The 22,574-nt window shown below is 41.4% G+C and overlaps 1 protein-coding gene across 7 annotated transcripts; it reads right to left on the reverse strand.

Annotated features, from left to right (window-relative positions):
• LOC310945826 (AP2-associated protein kinase 1-like) lies at positions 1-22,301 on the reverse strand. Of its 7 annotated transcripts, none has more exons than XM_083912049.1 (20): positions 21,536-22,301; positions 17,705-17,823; positions 17,042-17,150; positions 16,480-16,622; positions 16,205-16,326; positions 16,036-16,117; positions 15,759-15,891; positions 15,518-15,621; positions 14,983-15,062; positions 14,735-14,898; positions 13,888-14,078; positions 12,449-12,688; positions 11,667-11,854; positions 11,169-11,362; positions 11,006-11,074; positions 8,779-8,883; positions 8,452-8,553; positions 7,603-7,770; positions 7,162-7,251; positions 1-2,596 (listed from the first exon to the last, which is right to left on the reverse strand). In XM_083912049.1, exons 1-20 carry the CDS (start codon positions 21,693-21,695, stop codon positions 1,740-1,742), a joined length of 3,420 nt encoding a protein of 1,139 aa, XP_083768175.1. In that variant the 5' UTR covers positions 21,696-22,301; the 3' UTR covers positions 1-1,739. The 7 variants fall into 7 exon arrangements, with proteins under 7 accessions (XP_083768175.1, XP_083768169.1, XP_083768170.1 ...); XM_083912047.1 differs by lacking the exon at positions 12,449-12,688 and adding an exon at positions 6,498-6,597 and having other exon boundaries at positions 2,494-2,596; XM_083912048.1 differs by lacking the exons at positions 7,603-7,770; positions 12,449-12,688 and adding an exon at positions 6,498-6,597 and having other exon boundaries at positions 2,494-2,596.
• Positions 22,302-22,574: the final 273 nt, after the last annotated feature.

A 22,574-nucleotide genomic window follows, 5' to 3' on the forward strand; every position in this document is an offset into this window, starting at 1 on the left:
TGCTTTTTTGTCCAACAGTATCATCAGTTGTTGAATCCTCCAAAGATTTCCTAATCAACACTGGTTGAAATACATTTTACAGCTGTGTTACAATCATTCTTAGGGAACCCTGACTCTTTGTCAGTGACTATGTGCAACCTTCATGAATACAAGTTGGGTGAGAAAAGTAAGCATTTATAATATATATATAAAAATGATTATACACTTCAAACAAAAAAAGAAAACAAGATTTTACATTGCAACAGAGGAATACATGAATTAAACTTTGGGCTTAAACAGGTTGGATCCCCTTTCTTAAAAGTGCCATGGTGGGAACCAAAAAGTGTTCCATGATTTTACAGAGCACAAAGACAATAAAATATTCCCAAATGACGATGGAAATAAATTCAAAAGGAATGTCATCAATCAGCCGCCATTCATGATCTCACTTAAAGATAGTTCTATTACAATCCCTGACTGTAACTGCGAAGCATAAGTGCTGTAGATATCTGTGACCACAGGAAAGCGTCTTTTTTATTTATGCTGCAGTCGAAGTTTCCACTTCAGATGTTCATAAGTGTGAGTCACAGTACACATTTAGTGTTTATAGAGACCTAGAATAGAGATGCATTACAGAGTTGAATGACAATCTTGGTGCATTAGAATACTGCAGACAGCAAAAGGAAGTTGTACATGACAGTATTTGGTGCTGAATGCAAGTGCAATAAAATGATATACAGTAAATGCAGCAGTTTTTTTAAGGAGGGCATAAAAGGCAAAAGTGATTTATGCTCTTTGATGTGGTCGGATGGATGTGCTGTTAGAGTGTAAGGCTTCAGAGATATAAAGTAAGTTGGAACAAAAGAAAGTGAGTGTTCCACATTTATCCAACATAGGAACTACAATAATGTATTTCCAATACCTAACATTTAAACATGGTTCGTACGTTACATAGAATAAACACAGATATTTCATTTTCATCAGACAGGACAGTGACCACAAATACTAGACATGACAAAATACAAACATTTTGGAATGAAACAAGTTACATTTCATATCAACAAATTATCCTCAAAATGTCTATGCATCCTTATCCAGCATCTGCCTCATAACAAACTGTCACGCTTAAGACCGTAGGGCCAAAACTATTGACTTTTAGGGCATGATTGTGAGGTTGTTTACAAATGTAATGTTTGATGGAAACATATTTACAGTGCCTTTTCCTCTTCCAAGCTTCTGTAAAGTTATGATTCTTGTTAATCACACGTTCCTGAAAACTAACGGAGGAAAGAGGCATTATCAGGTCAGAGTTTCACAGTAAAGCTCAAATATACAGGAAATGAAAGCGCCAAAGCTTGCAGACAACCTATGGACATCCTCACCGTGTGGTGTTTTGGAGCTGAAACGAAAAGTAACTGAGGTAGGCAAGAAAACAATCATATGCTTGACCACCATATTGTCTTTGTGTAGATGTACGTACCAAAAGGACTAAGGATTCAAAAAGATAAAAGGATGTGACAGGAAAAATAAAAAGCAACTAGGAGTCAGAGAATGATGTCAGTTTTCTTACCCTAACTAATGGAGCATTCAAGTGTAAAGATGACCCTGCACTATCACTAATTGGAGCCAGCTAAGAATGAGGACCATGCAGGCCTGCAGTCCAGCTGCAGAGCTGGGGACAGCATGCAGTGTGCCTGTTATAGTTTGCATAATTCAGTAATGAGAACCGATACCCACTGCCCTGATCTCCGACTGTGCATTCAGGGCTTTTCTTGCGGGGCCTTGAGGGGAAAGGGTGCAGAGACGAAGGGGTCTACAGTGCTCACATCTGAGGTCCATGTGTGTAGAGGTCCAACAGGGACTGATGCCACAGCTGCTTGCCTGCTTAAGTTAGACACTACTCGATGAGCTGCTACTGGCTGCTGGGGTTCAAAGTGTCGAGAATATTTCGCCAGAGCTTGTGGGCGGAATGGTTGTTGAGCAACCTGTCCCAAAATACCTTGATCAGGGGACACGGCGTGAACTCCTGCTGCATGAGGATATGAGGGCTGACCTCCTGTAGCCTCCTTTCTTTTTCCAAAAGGAGCCTGAGAGAATACGTCGAACTGCTGCGGAGTTGCAAGGTGGGAACGTGGAAACGGAGCATTGGCAAACACATCGGCCGCTTCTTCTTGCGCAATCCGAAAGGGGGCTTTGGAGAAAACATCTGCAACGACATCTGCCCCTTTTCCTGGCTCATCCACATGCTGGGAATGATTCGGAGCAAAGGTGCTTGGAGTAGGTTGGAAGGTACTAGATGGTTGTGTTGATACTGTGCTGGAGTGAGGTGACGAGTGGAGAGCCAACTGAGGTTCTTCTTCATCCTCAGAGTCCAGCAGCAGAGGTCTGGAACCGCTGCAGTCATGGACTGCTGATTGACTCTCAATGGCACCCTTATCTTGCTGCTCTTCTATATGACCTTCTTCCTCCTCCTCCTCCTCATCATCATCATCATCAACATCATCATCATCATCGCTGGAGTGCACACATCCCTCGTTTGCTTGAGAATCTTCTTCTGGAGGTGCAGTTTCCTGTCCCTCACCAAGCACAGAGTAGCCATTACTCTCTCCTTGAACATCTAGAGAGCAAAGATAGAGAAAAACATATCAGAGGTGAAGAAAAACAGTAGAAAGCATATTGTCATTAACAAGAAACTTTACCACTTGAGGCAAAGCTGCTCATTTATCTATCTGACCATAACACCTCAGTCACACGCGGCGTATATAACCGATGAATCATCTGTAACCACTGAAGAATCAATAGGAACGGCCCAACAGTGAGAAACCAGCACAACAATACAAACACATTCTACTCTGAACAAGTCACGTACGACAGACAAGACTGGCCAGCTTTGAACATCAAATAACCTTGTTTCCACAAATTGGTTTCAGCACAGCTGCAATGACCTTCAAAAACAGTGCCTGGTGTTAGGGGAAAAAGCAACAGCAGCTTCGCTTTTTTTTTAGTTAGAATTGATCGTGCCGAGGTAGAAGGAGCTAGAGGGAGTCAATATAGGTCTGTGGAAACAAGGACAAAGAGCCTTCACAGCAAAAGTAGAGGTAGTTAGGGACAGACAGGTTTGCACAGATGAGCAGAGACAGATCAGTCTTACCTCAGCAGTGTTGACAGCAGCTGTTAACTGGCAGCTCTTGGGAAGATGTTAGTTGCAGCCATTAAAGGAAAACACCGGTTTTTCTTTTGTATTACTTCTTGGGAGTATTTCCTTCATCACTCGTCTGTTTCAAACTGTCCACAGCCCATTTCATATACAACTACCTACATGATTTGAACCAGACTGAAAAGCGACCTTAAGATCATATCACAGGTTAGAGCCGACTTCCAAAAACAGCAACAACAAACATTGAGACTGGTCATGTAATCATGTGGCATATAACAGCTATCAATACAGGCCATAGGCTCTACAGTTTATCTATGATGCAATCTTAAAAAACGAATAGTCTGGTGACCCAAAGTTTCTAGCCAGGAATCATGAAAGTAATGAACGTTTAACAATTTTCAGGGAGATATGAAGGGGTGACAAGGAAGAGGAAAGAACCCCCCAAAAAACAATGGTATAATCCTTTAAATCAACTGCTCAAGTGTGATGATGCTGAGGTTCATATATATTTCCATAGTACAAGGCACTAAATAGTGGTTTAATACTGAAATCTGAGCAGAAATTGCTAAAAGACAAGAGTATTTGAAATCTAATTTGGTTCCCAGAAGGAAAAAAAAAGTCCGCCTGCTAATTAAAACAATGAAAATGGAAGAATCAATCTTCAGACCGTCAATAAAAACCAGCTCACTACTTTGCTCTTACAAGTAAAAATCCAATAATATGACTCAAAGATACTTCATTTACATTCACATTAATGCGTTTTATTCAGTGTCTCTGTTCTTGAACCTTTATCATAAAAATAGAAGTACACTCCACAATGGTCCTGCTTTGACATATGAACATCTGCCGAATCATGTCAAACATTTGGATATAGTCAAACTAATTTCTACACCTGCCACCGTTATCAACCCAACCGACACAAGCACATTGGTTTCACACAGCAACACAAGTTAAACTCTACAGCCAAGGCGAGAACTCTACAGAATACAGCACTGTCGTGTGTTATAGGAACATGACGCGTTATTGTAGGATTGCATAGATTAGCCACAAAAATGCAAATGACTTAACTGAACAACATTCGACGGAAAGAAAAAAAAAAAGCATAGTTTTATTCACCCATGCAGATTCTTACAGTGGTGCTATCTATCCTTCAAAATATGTCATACTGGGAGGAGGAGGGAAAAACTATTCATGTAACTGACTTCAAGCATATACCACAGATGGCATATTAGGTCAAATGTACTGTTGTTTGTTTGTTTGTATGTACATATCTTGGTGATACAGACCATAAAAAGAGACATGCCTATGTACTTTCTGCCTATACTTTAATTGGCTAGAGAAAACGCCAAAATGAAAAAGTCCTTGAGTGATTGTGATTAGATGTAATATACAGCTGTCAAGTCACACAAGCCTTTCTTATGAACACCAGCCAAATGAAAGAAAGCAGTTATCAGAGGTGAGAGGGGCTACAGAGATATCAGGAAGTTATTCCCGTCATCGGCTCTGTTGGATCAAATCTCTCCCCGTTAATATACAGAAAACTTACAAGTACTGGTATTATGTAAAGAAAACCCCTAGCCAGTCAGGTAAGTCATAAGCACTTCGTATCATGACTCGATGATGACATCTAAAACAAAGCACTAGCTGAATGCTTGACATGGAGAGAAAAGACAGAGGAGAGGGTCAACATATTTGCGCTCTTAAATACAGCTTCATACACATAAATCTTTATCTATATATCCTTATAAATTTGACACATTTCATAATGGTTCTCAGTCCATACATTCATTCTAAAGCGCCATCTATAATAGTCCCATTTATTCATACCATGATAGATGAAATGCCTTTAAATATTACACTCTAAAAAAAAAATCTACTTTTACCAGTGCAGTCACAAGCAAAACGAACAGTGATTTTATATACATATAAAGATTTTCTCCTCTGGCTGAAATGAATGTCACGTTTGCCAAATGACCTAGACTGGATACATAAGATAGAGAGAATGTCAATTGGAAAAGGAGCTCTTCACGTAAAGCTTCTTTCTTAGCCCAGTACCTATAATAAAATCTACATTCCCTCTCTGTAGCATTGGTACGCTGCTAAAAATTCTGTGAGCCGACTGACACATGGCAAACCTTGGTAATGCTCATAGTAATAAAATATTTCCTTTAGCTTTGGCATGGTTACAGGTCAAATCATTTCATTCCCTTTTGTTTTCTGCTGTGCTTATCTTGACAATGGGTCAAAGATATGATGGTGACTTTATGGCCCTACACATGAAAAGATGTAATTATAAAATGCACACAAACCATTAACAGTCTTACGAAGTGTTGTAGATAATGGTGACGAAGAAAGTGACAAAGAAAAGCATCCTGTCGAACTAATCAGCCATGTTAACAGACTGACTTGACCAGTTTTAGATATAGACAGGTGTAGCTTTAGGGGAAATAATACCCATCCAGAAATAAGTGGCAATATACAGTTATGCAGAAGCTGCAGCGCTGAATACATGTACTAAGTTAGCTTGGATAAACAGCTCTTAAAAACATGTTTACTGATCTATATTGGAATAGCAGCACAGAATGGAACATATTTGACTTATATTCTTATGGTGAAAAGACAGTTTGAAACGATTCTCCTTGCACAACAGCAAACAGTCTGAGAAATCCGTAAAGACTGCCCAAAGCTGACATTCTTGTCTTGACTGGTCTACAAACTGGTTCAATCAGTGCAACCAGCTCTCAGGGATTCACTCTGGATGCGTCATTAATTGGTCAATAGTTTAGTTTAAGCTTTCACAGGAAAGTGCATCGCCTTATTATCCTGGAGGTCTACAGTGTTTTGACACTCCAGTGTTTAGTCAGACCCCTGACACAAATGAGCATGCCTGAAGGTGGCTTGTTTGAATGAAGATTTGACCCTGAACAAGTACACAAAGTGAACACAATGCAGCTGTGATCAAGCAGTTTAACGTGAGCATACGATGAGAGTCGATCACCATGGCAGTGTGCTCAATGAGGGAATATTAATGCGAGTATGAGAAAAGCATGAGGAAGACCAGTGGTGTCGCCGGGACAGAAGCAGATATGCTCAGGCATTAATGAAAAGATTTTTTTTTTTAACAGCATGGGAATGTCAGCGGCCAGCAGAGATATAAGAAGCCAGCTTATCAGGCGAGAGATGGAGTTGAGACCAAGGAGGCACGTAAAAAAGAAAGGTTGCAATGAACCAATCTATGCTGGCCCCTCTGTTTCACTTCATAAAAGGTGCTACATTAAATGCCTCGGTTTCCCCATCTCTATCCCCCACCCTCCCCTGTTCCTTTGTTAGGATTGCACACTGCCCCTTCGACCTCTCCCACCGCCTCTAGAGGTCGATGAGCTGATCCACCAGCAGAAGGGATCGGGCCAAGTTGGGGATGCTGGACTCTGAACTGCCACTGTTGCTGCGCGAGTGACCACCTGAAATGTGCCAGAAAGAGAGACAGACAGAGATGGACATGGAAGGAGAGCCGGAGGAGATTGTGAAAAACAAGCAAAAGAATAAGTAATATTAACAGATATTGTATGGAGAAATTAAGAGCGAGGAGTTGATGGAGATGAAGGGGAAATGATGGCAGAGCAGAGAGATGCATGAACGGGGGCAGAAAGAGAAAGAGAAACAGGCAGAGAGTGAGCTGTGGTAATTTTATACAGCTGCATCATTACAGTGGGAGAATTAGGGGATGCCATTCTATCATGAGTAGACTTTAAAAAAAAACTGCAAAGAGCCAAACACCTACAAGGTGGAGAATCACTGGCAGTATATTAACAATTAAAATAAAAGAGAGGAAGACGACTAATGTGAGAGCTTGATGGGATAAAAAGCCTTAATGTGACAAGCACACCCATACAAGGCTTCACATCAGCAGTCACAGAAATGAGCTATGGTAATTGATTCAGGGAATACGTCATTTATCTTTATGGCTCGTAGCCTGGGCTTCAGCAAGTGTGAGTGCTCATCTCAGGGGGTTCAGTTAACCTTACCTTGATTTGAGTTTTTGGAGATGAGCACAGGAATAGGGTCAAACTCGTCTTCATTGCCTTTCTCCACACAGGACATGAGGAAATCAGAGTCTGCGGTGAAGGAAGAGTAAGTGAAGGAATGATGGAGGGGGGAAAAGAAGTTAACTCAGCCAAAGGAAAGCGCAAAAAGAAAGGAGGATGCAAATAGATTCAAAATAGATGGAGCCAGGGTAGTCACTGTCTTTAAAAGCCATGCAATTTCAGAGCGGCTTTTGGCTCTTCTACAGATGAGTCAAGGGTCTGTGGAGCTGTCATTTTAATGTGCCTAATTTCATTTCCACATCACATTTGAACAGCCCCTCGTGTTTCATGGAAGGATCTGTAGTCTGTGATGGTTTCACAGGACAAAACGCCCAGCAGACATAAGGCTAGCTGAGTGAATCTGCAAAGAGTAGGTCTTACCAGAAGCTGTCTGGCCAAGCGGCAGCTCCTCTAGACAGGATCCAGAGCCGGAGCCAGGAGGAGCAGAGGAGCCGGAGGATGGGAGAGCAGAAACAGACTGGTTTCCACAAGGAGAAGTATGAGATAACAGATCGCAACCCAGCAGAGAGTCCTCCCCAGTGAGAGAGTCTGAGACAGGACGAAGCAAAGCCAGAGGGACAAGCGGTCACAGTACAAATAAGATTGTTAACTTAAGGAGCGGAGGAAAATGCATTTTGTTAGTAAGACAATTTACTGTGTTATCTTTGAAAGAATATAATTATCAGCATCAAAAGAAAGCCTTGGAGGAAATCCCAATGAAAATATGCTGCAAAGTCAGGGACAAGAGCTATTCTTTAACACACAACTGAAGCCATGAGTCCAAAACCTATGCCACAGCTAATATGAACCATTAGAATGCAGACTGTGGGTGGATTTTAGGCAAGATTCGATATTGATAATGAAAACTCTGTTGGGTATGTTCTCACTGAATAGACTGCTACACATGCAGTGTTTTTGCAATGTAAATGAAAGTTAAAAAAAAATGTGTGTATCCTCTCTGTGATTCGGATCTGCTTCATGTAATGGGTCTTCCCATGCTAAAACCCTCCCACCAAATTTCATAGTATTATTTTTTCTTCCCATAATCCTGCTGATAAACAGACAAACTGAAAACATAACCTCCTTGGCGGAGGTAAAAATCCCTCTGTAAAAACGAGATTAAATCAACAAGTGACAAGGGGGTCATTCTATGGCTTCTGGAAACTATTATTCCTAAGTGAAAATGTGCAAATAATTATATAAAAATAATTCTGCGGTAAGTATGCTAACCTGGCCTGCTGGCAGGGATGAGCTCTGGCTGGACTGAGTGTTGCTGGGCCTGGGGGGCTTCCAAACCAGGAATCAGTGAATCCACACACACCTCTGCCTTCACTACATAGAAAACACAGTCATACACAGACATTATTAATACTCTAAAAAAACAAAAAACAAGATTGCCTTAGTAGGAATACAACTGATGAAGGCCTTCTTTACTTCTTTCCCCAGAAGTCTTTTGGACTTCATGAACATGTGAGTGAAAGAGGAGGAAGGCAAGATGCATGTAGAGCAGATTGGGAATTTTAGGGCAAGGCAGGGGACAAAAAACAGAGCTAGTACCATTGGAGGAGCTCTCTGCAGGACTATTGAAGGGGTTGGCCGGGGTTAAGAGATCAGGGAGCAGCAGAGAAGTTTCAGGGGACTTCAGTCCCTCAATCAGCTTCTCTGTGAGCAAGCAAAAGAAAAAAGATGGAGAGAGGATGGCAACAGACAGATGGTGAGAGAGAAAAGGCGTTGAGGGAGAATTTTGCATACAAATAGAATAGGAGCAGAAAAGTAAAGAGATATGAAACTCTAGCAACGTGATAACATATTGAAAAAGGATTTTTTAGGAATATTTAAAATATTGTACACATGCCAACATTGCCTACATTGTTAGAGAGCGCCCAGAAGGCAAAAAAACAAACAAACAAGCAAACAAAAAACATGACAGGATGATGATCGTGTGAACATTTCAAGGTCATTTTACATTTACATGACTTGCAAATCAGGTTGCTTGCATGAAACCATAATACAATTGTAATGCTAAAATGATTTATTGACTTGTTAGTTTGTGTAGTTCTGCCCACCACAGTCATTACACTTCAAGACCAGTAAGTTGAGTGAAATCCCATGCAAAGGACCAAACTCTACCAGCCTTTACCAGCATTATTGAGGTGCCAAACAATTACTGCAGAAAACATTGAGCATTTCTCACACTGTTGAAGTACAAACTTCAACACCAAACATTTGATTATACAAAACAAACCACAGCATTAGTGAGTTTTCTGCCTCTCAACTCATTTTTGGGCCGTTGCAGACAAATGAGAAGAGGGGATTTTTGACAGACCATCATAAAGAAATATATATAATCTTAAATTATGCATGTCTTTTGTTATAAACAATTACTGATTTAATTAGGTTGAAATACAGTCCATGCATGAAACGTCAAAATACTGACTTCACTGCAGCTCGTACTTACAGGAAACTGCTATGGGGCAAAATGGGGTGGGGTAGGTCAAGGAATGTGTTGGCTCAGAAAATGGCACAGCAGATGTGACCGTTTGCCCCCTTCACTATTGAAAAGAGGCCAACACTAATGAAAAGCTTTTTTAAAACAAAATCCTTAAAAAAAGAAAAGTCAAATCCATTTAAAGTCAGTGAAGTCAATAGAAAGCATATGTAATGTTAAAAATGCTGTAGAGTATGCCATATTTCTTTTACTTTATTCCAAAGAGACAGTCCTTATCCTAAATACGCCTCTCTACTCCATCAGCAAAAGTCAGACTGTGTTTGCTTATTTGCATCCAGCTTAGGCTGGATGGAGAAGATTAACCACAGCCTGATTATGTTGTGTCCGGACCATTTTTATCCTCAGTTCTGGCAACTACACAAAGGAGGTTACACAGCTAAGAAGTATGCACTTCTAAAAGGGCCAAAAGCTCAACTGAGGAGAACATAAAAGGCTGGGTCATTTTTTTTTAACAAGAAAGCATGCTTAACTTGCTCTTGTTCTTAGTGGCACTGGTAAGCAGGCTCCTCCAGCAGTAAGTCAATCCAATTAACAAAGGAGAATTTGTCCTTCGCGTTACCAGGCAACAGAGAAAGCACAGATCTGCAAATGAGATGCGATCTAGCTGTAGCTACAGTCTCTATTCATTGAAGCTGACAAGGAGCCACTGTGAGGCTGCCTGCTATGTCAACAAGATAGGAGCGTGTACAAATCCGAACCACACAACTAGGACTCATAAACTAACCTCTGGGAAGTGTGGTACCCAGAAAACTACTTAAGTAAATAAAAAAAAAACGTGGCTCGTGGCCCTGAGAGAATCAAAGGCACGGCTCGTTCTGTGTCATGTTGTGACAAGAAAATTACCTGTGGTGTCAGAGAGCGAGCAGGTATTAAAAGGGTCCACGACAGTCAACAACGCTGAACCTGCACATATGATGTCTGCAGATCTTTCATCTTAACATTGCACAGTGAGTAAAGATGGAGAAGAACAAATGAAGGAATGTGAGGGTTTGAACAACAGAAAAAGAATGGGAGTTTGGCGAGGGGATAGAGAAGACATACACTACATTTTATGACAACTCAAGACATTCGCCAAGAGAGCAACACATAAAGGGGTCAAAATCCCCCCTAAAATATGGTTGAATTCCCACAATCTCAATATGGAATAGCTGAATATAGATATTGAGAGAGATGTCCACTTGATAACTGATATATCACTGAAAGAGAAGCCTTCCTGCAGATGAAGTATGTAAAGCAATGCCAAAGCATACTGAAAAGAATTAGGCAAAGACTTACCTGGAAAAGCATGTAGCCCTGGAATAAGATTCTCACTGGAGCCCGTCACCTTCTCTCCTGTTGCAGCAGCTGTGCACAAGCAAAAAGTAGAAAATATTTTTAGATCACACAACTACTGTACTTACCAATTCTGCAGGTGGAATTAAGCAGAAGTTGCACTTACTCTCAGCCAACTTTGCAAAGTCTTTGTTTAGCAGCTCCTCTGCTGTTAGCTTGGAGAAGTTATCATCCCCAAAGGGGTTCCAGCTGGGCTGGCTGTTGGGTGCAGTAGGGGCTGATTGTGCATCCACATCACCTGGATGATACACACTCTGCTGGGATGAGCAGGGGGAGCCAGAAGGAGTCGTGCTGGCTGATCTGCAGTACACAGAGGTGTAAACACAAACACAGGGAAGAGTGAACAGTGAAATTTGATCATGGCTGTTAGCTCTGTGGACACTGGCCTACTGATATATGCAAATAAGAGTGAGCAGCAGAGCTATTTAAAGACTGAATTGAGTGATTCTTCTTAAGCTGGATTCTCTGGGATGTAAAAGGGTCATTTATCCTCCTTCGGGGGTTCTGTTACATGAATGGACTGTCTATTGGCCTTCGCCGCTCACTCAGTGCCATGAAAGGACAGTTCATCCTCAGATCACTGAAGGGAGTAAATTCTGCTCACTTGGACTTGTTGAGGCTAGCCTCAGCTGCGGCTGCCTGGAGTAGCTGGGTGGACTTGCTGACTGGGACCCCAAACACAGCACTGTGAGTGACATCACTCAATATGCGCCTGTGGCCACTCTTAGGAGCAATCTTTGGCGACGAAGGGGGTGTCAATGAGCCGACTTTGGGAATCACTCGGCCAGTCGTCTATGAGAAGACAAAGACACAGAGGGGGAAATATGAGATGAAAATTTCCTTGATGCCAAAAGAGATGATTTCTGCTTTAAGTGCATGAGGCGAAAGAAACAAATCAGATCCCCAAACATATAAAAACCATGCAAAAAAAGATCCACTGGAGAATAAAGTCTGGGGAAAAAATGAATATTTCCTTGAAAACCACAACCACAACAAAAAGAGAGAAAAGCTGCTATTGCAAGGGGAAGAAAGTATTCCTAGGAGAGAGAAAAGGAAGCACCTCATAAATAGAGAGTTAAAAGAGTGGCAAAAAATACAAAAGTAGGATCAACAAAGTATGAAAAAAAACAATTGATAGTTGAAAGAAGCAGCAACACATAATGATTTGGTTATCACATTACTTATACAGGATTTAACTGCAGCACTGATGGCAGCTACAATGCATTCACATTGCCACATTAAATATATTCTGGGAAACCATCCCTGCCTTCCTGTGCCCTACATGAGGAAAAGCAAACAATTTGGATGTGATTTGGTTAGAAACGAGCTGGGAATCAGCTCCCAGGCCCAAAAGAGCAGCAGAAGACAACGGGAGTAGGATGTTACCACAACATCTGGTTCAGCTGCAGGACCAATGACTGCAGACTCAGGGATGGGGGTCAGATGAGAGGCTGCCGTTTCATGGAAAGGGGCTACATGCTGCTGATGCTGCTGCTGGTGGTGGTGTTGCAGTTGCTGGGCAATAACTGGAGGAACAGGCTTAGCTTTGGGCTGCAGCAGGGTAGATGCCTGAGATGCTGCTGGTTGTTGCTGCTGCTGCTGCTGGATGCTTTGTACCAGTTGATGCTTCATAGGAATACCACACAGCCAAGCATGAGGAAGGCCGAGCTTTGTCACTTTGACAAGCGCAGCAGTCTTTTATAGCATCATTTTCAGGGTTTATTTTCCACCGTTTTGACAGTACACACAATGAAATCAAGACATTAGAAAAAGGGAGGGAGACAGACACCCCACAACATTTAGGTTTCTGTACCAAAAAGCACAGATTCTGTCTGCAAAATACACCAGTGATGAATAGCATTGTATGTGTGTAATATTTGAACTATACTAATGACTTTTACAAGAACAAATTTGAAACCAGGAACAGGCAGGTGCAGGAAAAAAACAGCAACAGAGGGAATAATCAGAGGTGTTACTGTTCATTCATGGATACCTACATTTAAAAGAAATTACTGTAGCTGAATTTTACACTCTGCACCATGAGATAAACAGATACCCCAGTTGAGCAAACACGCAGGTCCTCAGAAGAATGTGTTTGTATGTTTAAGATTAAGGCTCATTTCCAGTTCAATAGAGACATTTGTGTGTGTGTGTGTGTGTGTGTGTGTGTGTGTGTGTGTGTGTGTGTGTGTGTGTGTGTGTGTGTGTGTGTGTGTGTGTGTGTGTGTGTGTGTGTGTGTGCGTGTGTGTGTGTTATTAGATGGATAGTGATATTGTGAAATGAAACAGGAGTTGCTAAACAAACTGATAATCCAAACTGTGTCTGTATTGTCAATCATAGCTAATCAAATAAATAGATAGGTAACAAATGTTGCCAAGTACCCTTTGTTTTGCATATGTTCCATTACACAGGTCAACATGCAGATACAATGGTTTTATTCCGAGAACTGGAAGGACTCATGTGCACTACCTAAATATTGTGCAAATATTATATCTAATACAAATCCATTGCTTTTAATCATTCATTCGTCAAATGTTTTCTGAGACAGTGGAAAATCAAGCATGTCAGTGCTAGAGGAAGCAGGACTATTCTCCAAATAAGGGAGCATGTATTCTCAAGTTACAACATTTTCTCCTGAAACAATTTGCTCTAAAACCTCCAATACTGTTTTTTGGATTGAAAATGTGACTCTCTTCCCTGAAAACATATCACTATGTGTGCACAGCATTTTTACACACCGTCCTTCCATATCCCTTTGTGAGATTTAAAGACACTCAGTGTGGCAAAAAAAGCATTTCCATTCTTGTTCTGCCAGGATGCCTACCTGCTGGTTACTCTGTGGGCTCAAGAAGGCTGAGGCTTGCTGCTGCTTCATGAGGAGCTGCTGGTGCTGTGGTGTAGCCTGTGGCTGCGCATTCGCTGTCTGAGTTGGCTGCGGTGCAGCCTGTGCAGCAGGAGCCTGTTGAGCAGCGTGGACAGGGGCTGAAGCTGGTGGTGGGACATTGATACCAACACCTGGAGGGGGAAAAAATAAGAACAATGAGAAGAACACAGACCTATAATTTATCAAATCAAAATTACCTTTTTAAAATGCACCCAAAGTCTGTTCAAATAACAATCACAATTAGATTCCTGTTTTCATCCAAATACCAGGTACACAAACGCTTGGCATTCTGTAAAAATGAAAAGTGATTGAAGTGCTTGTACGGTATATCTGTCAGAATATCTAGCCAAGAAAAAGGAAATACTCTACTATATTCTAACAATGAATAAATTTATTTAGCATACAAATATTTAGCATAGCTAAATAAATAAACAAAATTATTACAACACATTATACATTTCAAACCACAAACACTACTTCCCTGGAGACATAGCAAGTGAATGAGTAATGTGACATCACGCCACCATCTATTCTGCCTTTGCAAGTGGGCCACAGTGTGAATGTCAAAAGCCTCATAAAACAATTCAAAGCCTTTTAAGAATGGGCTAATTGAACCACAGGGAATAAAAGCCCTTTGGGTCAAATTCTTGAGCAGTTCACTATGTTAAGTTAAATACATGATGTCACTTTGAGTGTAGAATAACTGTCTCCATAAACACAGGCTCCTGTTACATAGTAAGAATGTTCTTAACCCTGACACACAGGGGTATCACAGAACTACTTATACCTATGGCCTGTGGTGCTCCAGCAGCCACATTGGGTCTCTTCCGTGGGGTGAGAGCTGGCTGGATGGGAAGAATGCCTGAAATCGGCTGGGGCTGAGCCTGGCCGGCCTTGGGTCGTTGCCGAGGTGCAATTGAGGTTTCCATGGTAGGAACGGGGTCTGTGAGTCTGATTGAAGAAAAAGAGAAAAAAAAACTGATATGTGGAAGTTTCTTATAAAGATAACACTCAGATGTTTAGCTTTTTACTCACCTGGCTTTGGTTTGACTCTTTTTGGCCACTGCTTCACTGGCTCTGATAGGCTCGGGAAGTTTTGCAGGAATAGGTGAATTCTACAACAGTAAAATGATGTACAATTTTTATTTGATCAAGGATAACCAAACCAAAGAGCTTACATTTCTTACATCACTGAGGTATTAAGTGATTAAGTGAGTTATTAATGCCCCATTATTGCCCACGTTAATAGTACTTAAGGGGTGAGGTTAGAGATTTGGCGGAATCAGAAGACAAATTAAAGAGCTACTTTGTAAATACATTAGAAAAGGGCACGACGAATGGAGGGTAGCCAACTGGCAAAAAGCTTGAAAGCATAGTTTCCCTCTAATATCATTATGTCCTCGAATACTTTCCTTATAAATACAACTGAAATCACTGTACATGAGATACATGAAAAGTTAAAATAATTCGGAAAAAAAAGAGAGCTGACTTAACTGTTAACATTCAACACTAACCCGACAGCATATTCTCATCTCAAATTCCTGCCATTCCTCTTGCCATGGTGACTTACATGTACATTCGGGACTAGGCACTCTCGTCGCGCCAGTTTAAAGGCAAAGTAGGATATTTGGTAGATGTCTGGTCTCTTATCTGGGTCAGGTTCGAGCATGTATCCTGAGGGAACAACGGACAAAGGATGTTTATTTTGAGTCAGACACGTGAAAATACAACTTACAGTTATTGCACAATATGTGATATACGCATGCTGTAAGTAGGGCGGTGTGTATATTCTGAGGAACAAGGTTACTCACTGATGAGACAGTGCATGTCTTGGGAGTAGCGGGAGTTGTCTGGAATTGTGAAACTTCCATCACAGATAGCCACTTGGCTCTCCCCAAAAGGAAGCGTGAAGTAGCAAAGCTTATAGAGTAGACAACCCATGGCCTGTACGGACAAACGACACGCTTCATGTAAATGTGAGTCTGTGTCTAGTTTCTTACTAATGCATTAGTCACTGTCATGGGAAATTAATGTGATCATACAGTCAGCATAATGTGGCATGGTGTAAATGAACACGGTTTTTCTCACCCAGATGTCTGCCTTTGTTGTGATAACCATTCCACCATAGAGGTTGACCATCTCTGGAGCGCGATATGACAGAGTTGTGTACCTGGTGTTAACAGCAGACCAATAAGCTTCAGACTTTTAATAAAGAGAAAGGGTCAAAGGTGTAAAGAGCCCAGAAAATAACCCTTACTTTTTGATTTCCTCCTCCACAACTGGCACCCCCTCTGTCTGAGGATTTTGGAAGCGGTTAGTGGCACTTCCAAAATCACAGAGGACGTAGTGTCCCCGGTCGTGCAGAAGAATATTTTCCACCTACATGAGGAAGACAAGATGAAACCTGTCATAACTGAAAATACACGAGGTAAACAACAATGTCACAATCAATTACTTCCAAACAATTAGGGTGGCCATGAATTAGTTTGAATTGTGCAGTAAGCAGTATGTTCGGAATTGAACTAGGCTTGCCTTGAGATCTCGATGTACGATTGGAGACTTGCACTGATGCAGTCGAGCGACCGCCTCGCAGGTGTCACAAAAGATCTGTAACACCTCGGCTTCAGTGAACCCTGTCTGTAACCGCTGGTTCATTAGGTTGACCACCTGCCCACCTGCATAAAACAAATAGGTCTATACATGTCAGCTGGTAACAAGTTAAGGTATATTGTATGACTTTTATGAGAGACTTTATATTTAAAAGTTTACTTTTCCCCCAAGTTTTGATCTAGTTTTGAAAACAGCTAGTCTCAATATTTCACAGTCTTGTTTCAGACACACAAAACACTCTGTGAATCTCTTCTATCTTATGCTACAAGCATTAGATGGCTTCAGCAACTACACAGTGATGTTAATATTTAAACTTTCTATAAATAACACCACTCAGCTATGTATTGACTGAAACAGTTCTATTGACCACGACAGCTGTCGGTTGACCATTTGCTTTTGAACAGAACAGGATGAAGTGATGAGCCGAGGGTAATGGAGCTTTGAATTCGACAGACAGAGAGGCATGGGGGGTGGGCCTATTTACCTCGACAGAAGTCCATTAAGATTAGGACTTCCCACACATCGTCAGCTCCAACTGCAGTTATGCTGGAGTCCAGGAAACCAACTATGTTTTTGTTGCCCACTAGATCCCTCTGTGGAAACAAACAGAGACAGCGACCATGACAAACAATGGCGATACTGTTTTCTATAGATTTTACAGTCCTAAAACATCTGGGTTAGTAATTTACAAAATACATCCATGTTTGTAACAGTTCAGGCTTTTTCTTTTTAACCTTAGAGAGATTCTTAATCTCTGCCAAGGGTGGCTGCAGGAACTGGTTAGTATCACTTACAGTAAGGACTCCAGTTAGGAAATGGAAAGCAAGGGAGATTAGATTGCATTCATTACAATCCAACTCTTGAGTTCCCTTCAGTTACTATTCCTGGTCAAAGAGTATTTTTAGATATCTTTGAGTGTTTGTACATGAAATGCATAGGACTTGAAGCTAGACATGCAATGATTAATCAAATAATCGGTTAGTTGTCAACCATTCAAATTAATCCCTAACTATTTTGATAATTGATTAATCGGTTTCAGTAATCTTCAAAGAAAAGAAGGGTCAAAATGATGTGATTTCAGCTTTTCAAATGGGAATATTTTCTTTATTTTTCTGCACTCTGCGGTCATTTGGACTTTCTTACTCACCATAATCTGGATCTCAAGATTGCAGACTTGCAGATCATGTTCATTATTGACATACATCCTTTTTAGTGCACAACGAACACCTTGATGAGTCCGCACCAAAAAAACTATGGCAAAACCTCCTGCGAATGAATGTAGAGATAGAGAAGGAGAAAATAAATGAGCACAGACCCATTTCAAAAGTAAAACACCAATTAAATACAGTGTAATACAGAATCATGCAATTATCTCACTTTTGGGAGATATGGCTGTAGGAGCAGCAACATCATACATGGTGATGTTGTTTTTTTAACATATAAAATGTAAAGTGACATTAAAAACTGGTTTATTTCACTTTTTACTACAGTCACTTTCAGCTGCAGAAATTCTGTAGTTTTCCACCTGTGTAACAGAGAACGCCTCCTCCCTTACAAGTATTGTATGTCAATTAGAGTGATTATGACAGCACTGAGTGGCTTCAAGTCAAACATCCCACAGCTCTGCTCTGACCCTGACAGATCAGACATCTGTTAATCCTGGCAGCTAATGTGGCTGACTGATGAAATTATGGAATTGGCTTCTGCTAAACTAAATATATGTAGGCCTGTTCCATGTTATCATAGTGCTGAGGTAAGAAAAGGGGCGCTTAAAGTGAAACCTATGTATGAGTGCATGCTTGGCACAGCGCTGTGTGAGTCAGCAGCTGAGCTGAGGGGAAGGATGCAAAAAGCAGACACTACTTACAAAGGATACGGGAAGTGAGAGAATTCATCATCCCACCTTTGGTCGCAGTGATGCTGACACAAAACCGCAAGATGGCTCATCCCTCCAACTCAAACCCCCAACAATCACACAGATGAATGAAACAATCTTCCAACAGATATGAATAAATATATAAGAGTCAAATTACAGTGAGATATAATTTACACATGAATCTCATCTCATGTTTTTCATTATAATAGACCCATACTGTACTGCACTGAACTGTGGACTATGGGGCTGTCTTCACTGACTTCTAGATATTAACTGGCCTTAGCTTGCATTTGGTTATCTCTGAATTTTATGTTGACAGCATGTAGCAGCTTTCACTGTTAAAGGCTGTTGTTACTGCAGCTCTTCTGTTCACAGTTTGTGTTAATGCCATGCACTGGGCTTACTCATCCAGCAGGCTTAACTAAGCCAAACGCAGCTCCATGTGACTTTGCTGGGTTGCGTTTGATTAGGACAGCATCGGGAAACATGATTGTGAGCCGCCTGTATCATTAAATAAATGAATGGAGTACAAACAGTATAATAAATACAATAACCCCCACACTGTTTCAGTGTTCTGTCCTCCATGGGACAGGGTGGAGCTGGGTCACCATAGATGATAACACACACAAAAATTTCACTTATGTCATCAGCTATGAATTCAATACTGGAAATTTCACGATGAAGTGCAAGAATGTGCAACACAGCGCTGCCTCAACAGATATGGTAGTGTCAGAAGAACACTAATGAAATAAGTGGGTTTCAATGAGGGTTTATCATCATTCATTAGCAAACTGATTGAGACTCTCTCCTGAATCACAATAGAGAAAGGGAAGCACACCTCATGATGAGCACATGAAACATAGGCTTTAAGTGTGTGTGTGTGTGTGTGTGTGTGTGTGTGTGTGTGTGTGTGTGTGTGTGTGTGTGTGTGTGTGTGTGTGTGTGTGCATGTCAGAGTTCAGACAGCTAAACCTCTGATGTCTTGCACAGTCTAATCTGAGATGCCTTTAAGAAATTAGAAGGATTAGCAGCCTTCTTAAGCAACATTTTTAGCCATGGTCTACAATTTCAGCAGGTAGTGTGAGCGAGTGATTGTAAGTACAGTGCCTCCTGACGTAACTGTCAGGATTATACCACTCAGGCTGAATACACGCTCAAGCAAATGCACAAAAATACAACTTTAGACGCTGCTATGAAAAGTGCAGCAAGGATTAGTGTTTGGTCACAATTTGTCATCAGTGTAATGGAACTTACACAGCTACCATCTTGACTTAGGACTATTACGACTACTATGATGTTTGCAAACAGCTCGCTGCAAGGTTACACAAAACTGCAATGACTGCAAGAACTGGGTCTACTGGGACTCTGTTACAATGCCACACGTTACATACATCTCCAGAACAGGGCTAATGTTAAAAGCTGCAACTCTATATAGACAGGAGAAAACACATTTTGTTGATTCTAAAGACAGAAAGTGGTGCCTTGGAAAATCCTCAGATGACAACTGGTAGAGAACAAATCAAAGACATCTGCCTGAAGCCTAAATACCTGAAATAACAAACCTTTCGGCCTAAAGCTACAAAAGCCAGTATGTGCCTGACTGCTTTTGTCTGTACATTGTTGAAAGTGTCTTTATTTCAGCTGAAGGCAAAAGAGTTCAACAATGACAACAAAGGGAGTAGACACAGGGGGGGGGAAAAACACCATTTCCAAACAGAGCAGCCAGCTAACAGAAACTAATAGCTCAGACTACAACCAAAACCATCTGAATAAATAGGTCTAGTGACACTGGGGGGAGTCACATTGCAAGGCCTACTGCTGGAGCAAGAAGCAATCTGATCTGCAGAAAAACATTCCAACAAGCGTTTTGTGAAAGATTTGTCGTTTTAGGGAAAGTAGGTTATTAACTTTCACTGTCTATGCAAAAATCCTGTTAATGAGGCCTAACAATTACCACTATTTCAATGGTGCCTTGCTAACATTTCTACAGAAGTGATAAGAAAACACACTCAGAAATGAACAAATTCCACAAAAAGTTTCCACTGCCATCTCAGTGCAAGATAGGGCTGTGTTTAAATGTCTAACCCATTCATAAAGTCATGTGTGGCCAAACAGACAGGGCCCATCCAAAGTACTGATGAATTAATCAGTCTTCATTCATCTATTATTTAGTAACGGATGCTCTTAGCTAACACAGCATGGCAGACTCTCATTGCAAAGACAAATGACTACGGGAAACCTGTCAGCCCAATCACAAAGCCTGTTTAACCATGTTCTGGTTACGACTACCTTAAAAAGTATAAAAAAGTAAAAAAAAAAAAAAACATTTTTCACCCTTTAACTCTGACCTAGAGCTAATCAACATGCGAGGTTCTTTTAACATTGATAAGTGCAGGCCCCAGGTAGGTTATGAAAGTCCCACCTTATCAGGAGGTCATATTTTATGTGGCTGCACATCCTGATACCTTTCCCTCCTTCTAACCCTGCAAGAAAATGTTCGTCAAAACTTCTGAAATCTGTGTTTAGACACTCCCTCTGTAAATATCATTATATGACTCAGCATGGCATCAGTCCTTTACAACACGGCAGAAAAACCTGTTATTCGCTGATCCTCCCAGCCCCGAGGTTAAGAGTACAGTAATGAAATCCAGTTATTCACTGTTCCTCCCAGCCTTTAGGGAAAAGAGTAATGCAAAAGAAGATGATATGAAAAACTGGCAATTGTACACATATACCCTTTCCCAGGTTTAAAACATTTTCCACTGTAGTGATCATTACACAGAGGAGAGCAAGTTCAGGACAAACAAGAAAAGTCTGATTGGACCAAAGCTACACGGCCATTAAATGAACATAAAAAGAGCAACCTTGGGTGGACACATCTATTATAGCCTTGTGCCAATAAGCATGACCACTGCCTTTCCCATAAATAACTTATTAAAAGAGATGTTGGTGTATCTAGTTAGGCCATAGCCCAAGAAAAATGGGCCCATTCATTTAACTAATGTGACTTAACTGCCCATCCTCACAACACTGTGGTACAGTTCATATTGTGGACCTAGTTAAACGTGTCTGTGGGACATGAGTGTAATCCACATAGTTCACCTTCGGCGACAATTTCCTCGACGGTCACTTGATATCGTCCGATGGTGAAGACCCGTCCGATGAAGCTACCACCGCCGCCGGAACCAACGCCTCCTCCACCGGCTCCGGGGCCAGGCCCGGAGCTCACCAACTCCCGACGAGAGTCAAAGAATTTCTTCATCTCCTCCCCGAGGATATATCCAAAGCACGGTCAAGTCCAAAAATGTAATAATATATATCGTAGCAACAGTTGTGACTGTAGATACGCAGTCCCTGGTCGTTGAGGCTCTTGTGTTAACGCGTTAGCAGCTTTTTAATAATTGAATGAATGCAGTCAGCTAGCTTCAAGCTAAATGCTAACTGGACTACAAAATATTCCCAACACTGCGGTCCGACGCTCCTGCGGCTAACTCATGATTTGAACAGCAGACGGAGTCAAATTCTGTTAAGAAAATAATAAGATATAACGTTCATGCAGAAGTCGCCGCTGTCCACTGTGAGCCGAGAGCAGCACTGGTACTGGTACTGCTGAATGAGCCCGGCAAAGCCCGAGAAAACACTTGTTAGCCGTTAGCTCACCTAGCCGGCTAGCCGAGCAGCTAGCAGCGGTGACAGCTGTCAGTTGATAGGCTGGCAGCCAGGTACATCCTTACAGTCCAATGCAGCTTATTACACATCTCCGCCGATATCATCCACCCGCAATGTTACGTCGTTCACCTGCTGCTTTACTCGTCTGTATCGCAGTAAACAAAACGACAGACCTCCACTGCTTTTGTGCGTCCAGTCAGGCTTTATGAAGGCTGGCCGACTAACTTCATGACAGAGCTAACGTAGCTACAAACAGTTAGATGCTACAGTGTGGGACGAGTCCTCTCTGTCCTGCTGCGGCTGGACTTCTCTTGATGTGATTGGTCAGATGAACAACGACTTCCTGTCAGTCTAGCACAGATACTTCTGGCTCACAGGCTCTGTTGAGATTGAGATGTACGTTCATTTTAGGCATATTTTATTAGTGCAGTAATAGCTGAGACTGTTGGTGCAAATTTATATTTTCACCATT

Source organism: Echiichthys vipera, assembly GCF_963691815.1.
Source record: "Echiichthys vipera genome assembly, chromosome: 4".
NCBI lineage: Eukaryota > Metazoa > Chordata > Actinopteri > Perciformes > Trachinidae > Echiichthys > Echiichthys vipera.

Excerpts from the sequence above, each read along its gene's own strand:
- LOC310945826 (XM_083912049.1), bottom strand. The coding sequence starts at position 21,695 with ATGAAGAAATTCTTTGACTCTCGTCGGGAGTTGGTGAGCTCCGGGCCT. Across the intron at positions 16,118-16,204 it reads GTGGAGGAGGAAATCAAAAA|GTACACAACTCTGTCATATC; the intron begins GTAAGGGTTATT and ends TGTTAACACCAG. Across the intron at positions 12,689-13,887 it reads GCCCACAGAGTAACCAGCAG|CATCAACTGGTACAAAGCAT; the intron begins GTAGGCATCCTG and ends ATTCCTATGAAG.